The 6000-nt window shown below is 36.3% G+C and overlaps 1 protein-coding gene across 2 annotated transcripts in view; it reads right to left on the bottom strand.

The window, feature by feature from the left end:
• Window positions 1–6000, bottom strand: part of LOC144655894 (UBX domain-containing protein 11-like) — a 22131-nt gene that overhangs the window by 3685 nt on the left and 12446 nt on the right. For both annotated transcript variants that reach the window (XM_078516073.1, XM_078516074.1), the window contains exons 8-15: window positions 5455–5594; window positions 4322–4411; window positions 3272–3349; window positions 2475–2598; window positions 1780–1886; window positions 779–843; window positions 590–671; window positions 437–504 (exon numbers count right to left, since the gene is read on the bottom strand). In XM_078516073.1, coding sequence (XP_078372199.1) covers window positions 437–504; window positions 590–671; window positions 779–843; window positions 1780–1886; window positions 2475–2598; window positions 3272–3349; window positions 4322–4411; window positions 5455–5594 — 754 coding nt within the window. The remainder of the gene's footprint in view (window positions 1–436; window positions 505–589; window positions 672–778; window positions 844–1779; window positions 1887–2474; window positions 2599–3271; window positions 3350–4321; window positions 4412–5454; window positions 5595–6000) is intronic.

Raw genomic sequence — 6000 nt, 5'->3', positions numbered from 1 at the left:
ATCGTTCGATTAAGTTCGATTCAGTTTGATCAAGTTCGATTACCGAACTGTTCGATTAGTAACGTCGGGGAATATTGATTGCCGTGTCTACGACAACTGTCTGTGTCTCCATCGAGTTATAGAAACACAATATTTAACCAATCAGCGCACGTATTTACTTTGTGCTATTTTCTAAAATTGTATACTTCATAAACGATTCGGCCTATCGGGTTTCTTAGGAAAAAACTAGGTGTATTAGAAATCTTTTAATGACCAATCGTTTTTTGTTAAATGTTTGTTGTACTGCAGTCAAGAATCGTTAGAATGCTATTCCGTGTTATTTTGGTCATTCTCTTGTCCAAAAAATCAAGAAAAAAAAGGAAGCGTAGTTGCATGGAAAACAAGCCCTGCAGACGAGTGCAGTATGGATGTAACCGTGGTTTGTTTTAAAACATACCTTGCAGCATCTATGTGACTTCTTACATCGCGTATACAGTCAGTAAACTTCATCTTCAGGATGTATGTCTAAAGGAAGGAAAGTGTCAAAAAATTTAATACAAGGACTTCATTTGTTAAAAAGGCATGCCTAAAACTTAAAATGACTTATTACCGTTTCACCAGTCTCTGATTTAACCCTCAGTGTGGAAACTTGGGCCGTGGAGCCTGACTGTGGTCTTGGACCATCTGTACTCCTATGAACCAAAGTTAGATATATATGTAAACAATATTTATTAAAAGTAAATTCAGTTGACTATCGTTAAGAAGAGACTTCAGATAAAAGAATCCATGTTAATCTCACCTTGACTTAATTTCTTGGAGGGCTGGAGTATCCAGAACTTTGACATCTGACTGACCCTCCCCACCCTGTTGATAATGACAAAGCAATGAGTAATGAATTTTGAAGCAGGAAACTAAATGTGTGGCCTGGGCCAAACAATGTTGGCGTCAACTGAAAGCTATAAGCTTGATAAACACTGAATAGGGGTATTAACTATAATTTGCAAACAACAACTTTCAACAGGCAACGACAATATTTTATACAGGCTGTATTTTGAATTTATGTAAATGATAAAAGGGTTATTCTACTTGTTAAAATGAATGAAAATATATACTCAAGTCAAGAATGAAAGAACTCCAGATAACACAGAAATATGATGATCAGGGTTCTATCTAGAGGTGTTCAGGGGTAGAAGTTCCCCCCCCCCCCCAAACAGCCCAGCTTCCCCCCCAAAAAAATTGTGATAATTTATGCAGTTACATTGCTATCTAGAAATTTTCCATCGCTACGAAGATAAGTTAAGAACTGAAAAATTGCCGCTGTTTATCTCTTTTATTCACTTCTTTGTAGTGTATAAATAGCGCAATAGGAACTCTTCGTCTCAGCCGAGCTAACATTGTCAAAACCTAATCATGTGATGACCAAAAAACAATATAAAATTACGGTGAAAATATATCAAGGTTGTGTCTAAAAATAATACCAGATTGCATCTCAGCACATATCCATTTAAAAAAATTTTCCGGGGGGGGGGGGGGCATGCTCCCGGGCCCCCTAGAAGCTCGTGGCCTTCGGCCACTCCCAACTTCTCCCCCAAACGAAAAATCCTAGATAGAACCCTGATGATCAACTATTCAGTATATATATCGCAGAGCCCTTAACTTTATAGTCTAGTCAAAGACGTTGAAAAACAGTACTTATTGAGTACAGATTGAAGCAAGGTAGTAGAAACCTTTGGTGTGAAAGACAGATCAATAATAGTAGGAACGAGAGGTCTTGAAACAATGAGATTATTTTATACTGACCTTGATAACATTTGCTACTCCAGACCTCACGTCAATTATTTTACCATCTTTAATAACAGACTGCGGAAGACGGGATAAAAATTGATCTACAGACTGTTGCTTTTGTCCTTAAAAAAAGAGGAGAAAACAAAAATGTTTCTGACATCCCGATATTGCTACTGTCCATGTTAGGCTTTCAGCAGAGTTTTCAACAAGGATTTGGCCTTTTCTTGTAACATCGATTTAACCTGTATGAAGATGAAATGTTCAACATGACACGAGCGTGGGACAAAGAAAAATTCTGAGTCCCCGACGGGAATCGAACCCATGGCCTCCCAGATACCGGTTGGGCGCTCTAACCAACTAAGCTACGAGAGACTCGTTGTGAGCTGGGCCATTTACTAGGTTGATATATGACACGCGTCCTGCATACTGCTAGGATCAGCAATGTCGAATTCATCAAGTTTGTAGTAAAAAAGAGGGGGAAAAAAGGTTCCTTTAACCTTTTTGCAGTTGGGCTTAATTCTTTTTTTTTTTTTCACTCCATTTCACTAATCAAAATTTAAGAAATGCAATGAGGCAGGGTTGACACACACAACATGGTACTTGCTTGGCCACGTAAACTTACTATCCACACTTTTGTTTATCATTAGCATCGACGTAGTTTGCCTCACCGTATATGCACCAGAGTTTATCACATAATGAACAGAGCAAACCTGGTGTATGGCTTTCCACTTTGTGGTTGTTAGGTTGCTCGTCAGTTACCAGTGATTGTCCCGCACCAGGAAACAGTAATGCCGTTCGTCTGTCTTCAAACACAACGTCTCTTTTGTCTTGAACCTGGTAAATACAGAAAATAAAAAGAGTGAAAAAAGAAATACATACAAAGTCACGTAAAACAAGAAGGTATTATGCTCAAAGGCAACGTCGTGGGTTTGTTCAGGTATAGTTGCACAGAAGGTATAAACGTGGTTAAAGATTGAGTGGTCTAATCGACTTAGTCTTGTCCAACACCTATATTGTAGCTGTTTGGTGCTCAGATGATCAGTTTATAATAAATATGCCATTAAAGAAGTGGTTATTGTTCATCTTGTTTGTAAGAAAGAAAAGATGAACGTTTATTCGTTTGTCTCACAATGGAGTCACTTTGGGGTGTTGATCGCTACATTTCGACTGCAATACTGATAGTCTTCATCAGGCGCTGAGGTCGATTGCTTATGTGTCGCAATTTGTAGCATGTTGGTTTGCTGCTTTTGGTGCATTTCGATCCTCATTATTATTCCGACTGTAAGATGTTGATCTCTTGTAGGTTCTCTTTGTCATGGATCGGCTATTGTGCTTTTTGATCGCCGGGTATCCCTGCATCAGGAATTCGATTCCACTATATCTATTGATGTTATTAGGAAGAAGGCCTATTCGGATAGCTTTCAGTAACTATCTCGTGATAAAAATAATATCTCTGTGTGTCTAAGCACATTTATTGGGCAAAAAATATACATGTAATCTCGGGCACCTCAAAAGGAACTCCATCGGGATATCTGACTTGTAATTCGCTAGGGAAGAATCCATCCATCACGTCTTGCATACATTGCTGTAAAAAATTGTACTTGTAAGCATAAGCCTTAAGATATCAATAATGAATGAAAAAATAAGGTTGGGATGTTGATGTACGGATTGATTTCTGATTGGCTTATTACAGACAGGTTATCAGCGCATATGTTGCAGTTAATTTTTGATCTCAGTTAATTTTAAATTTTACCTAGTTAATTTTTTATACTAGGTAAATAATAGGGTTAGGGTATGGGTTGGAGTCATATATTTTTAAAAAATAGTGGCAAAGTGGTAAGGGGTTGGACAGCAAATCCAGAGGTCAAGAGTTCAAATCCAGTGCAGGTTAGTAAAAAGAAAAAGAAATAGATGATAGTACTTAGAGGAGGGGGATAATATTAATAGCAGATAGTAAGGGGGGTGTCAGTAAAGATGGGGGGCAGGGTAATGAGACATCGAGGGAGGGGAGGTGTATTACTTTTTCTACTGATTAACGTAGAATATATATAAAATAAAAAAGTTAGAAAAAATACTAACTAGTTAAAAAAAATTAACTGAGATCAAAAATTAACTGCAACACATACAAAAAAGTCGTGTCTTTAAAAGTGCTTCGATCTTCTACAGTTTTTGCGGGGCGTTTCGGGAATAACCCTTCATCGGTCAAAAATACTGGGTAAGGGGTTATTCCCGGAACGTCCCGCAAAAACTGTGTAAGATCGAAGCAATTTTGAAGAAACGTTTTTATAATAGTAATACTACAACGCAAAGTGCTACACAGCACCCATTTATTATTTATCAGCACATACAGTACACTTTAAGCAAGTGAACGCATATAGTGTTTCATTTAACTTGCTCACCGAGCCATAGAAATAAGCTTTATGTAATGTTTAATAAACCAAATATTGCACTCGAGGTCAATCATAGCCAATTTGATCTTAGCCAATTTGGCACAACACATGTCAAATATTACCGATCTGATGAACACTAGTGGGATGATTGTTTATTAACCACTTACCTGAGTTACTGGATCAGAATATGGCCTGAAGGGACCACCAAACATCAAAATACCATTTGAATATAAAGTCAGAGGCACAGAATCACGAACCTGCATACACGTACAAGAAACAAATAGACTGGATAAATAACCACTGCTAACATATGCTTTCATGTAAGATATCTTATACAGTTCAACAAATACAGTGTGCATTATTTATCTCTTTTAGCGAAGTACGTTTTATCAACCATTAGATTATTTCCAATTCTTTTTTTTAATACTATACGGTTATTTTGAAACAACTTTGGATTAACTGTTCACTTATCCTTCTTTGTTTACTAATTGAACAACTATTAGCCTAAGGGCAATTTCTAAAATATTTTTTAAAATTGTTAGCATCTTTTCTAAACACGTTTTTCAGGTTTATTTTGCAAAAAAATTTCCAATAAATATCACCTCTTTTGCCCCAAACACTTCAACGATCAATAACTGTTTACTTACTTCTTTACCTATTTAAATTTTGAATAACTTTTAGCTTATTTCCCACCATATTTTTTTCAATAATTATAAGCTTATTTTCTAAAATTAGGCCTTTCAATTTGTAACAACCATAATAAGTTTTTACATTTGAAATGATTATGAGGTTTCTCATCTTGTCTCGTCAGTGGCTTCAATCATGTTAATTAAGTTACGTTTTGTGAAAAACATTTCAACAAGAAAATTAACGATAAAGAAGTTACATGACGTTTTGACAAATTCAAGTCATCATTATCAAATGTGAAATGTAAAAAAAAAAATAACATAAAGATTTATATACAGAAATAGAAGTTTTTCTTTCTCTTTTCTGGACTCTTAGTCCGGGTGAATCGACTCTTGGTTCGGGCGAATCGACTCTTGGTCCGGGCGAATTGACTCGGAGATCGGGCGACACGTCTCTTGGCGAATGGGCCATCGGGTGAAACGACCTGATACCGTCCTGATCTGTCTGGTAATTACATGTACATTCTACAGTTTCTGCACAAATATGAAAAATCTGTTTATGCTCAATGAAAATTAATATCCAAAAGTACAGAAATTCATTATTTTTTTATCATGCAGTTATAAAATTAATGTTAACTTATGCTATAGAAAGCTGTATTACAGGGACAATGTACCTTAAGTCTGGCACCGTCTTTAGTCCGAGACACTTCACTGCAGCCCTCGCCTGCTAAAACGTTAAGTTCTCTGATGTTTTTCAGTACAACATCAAAGTCCATCTTAAATTCACGTGCCACATTACCAACCACTGAAGAATCTAGTATCAAAGAATAAATTAAAGCAATTAATAATGCAATAAATTAATTAAAATGGATGCTACATCATATGTATGATTATAAAAGCATCAAACCAGAATTAATGAGACAAATATAGCACTGGAACTCTAGTATGGACCTTGATCCCATAACTTAATTTGTGTGCCTCACTTGAAACACCTCTTTGTGTAATAGTAATCCTTTATTTCATCGTGTTATCATCAAGATGGAGGTAGAAGAGAGCTTCAAAAGCTTTCCATTAACTAATAATGTTAAGTTTAACACTCTTTTCTACCTCCAAGATTTCTCATCATTGTTCCAACAAGATTCTGGTTCCTTTTTTGCAGACATGTAGTGTTATTTACAGACTTGCATGCTCTGGGTGTTTGCAACATTAAACTGGCAAAC

Source organism: Oculina patagonica, chromosome 6, assembly GCF_052425735.1.
Source record: "Oculina patagonica isolate OP01 chromosome 6, crgOcupat, whole genome shotgun sequence".
Taxonomy (NCBI): Eukaryota; Metazoa; Cnidaria; class Anthozoa; order Scleractinia; family Oculinidae; genus Oculina; species Oculina patagonica.
Note: the sequence above shows the minus strand (reverse complement) of the source record. Positions and strands in the feature narration are given on the sequence as shown.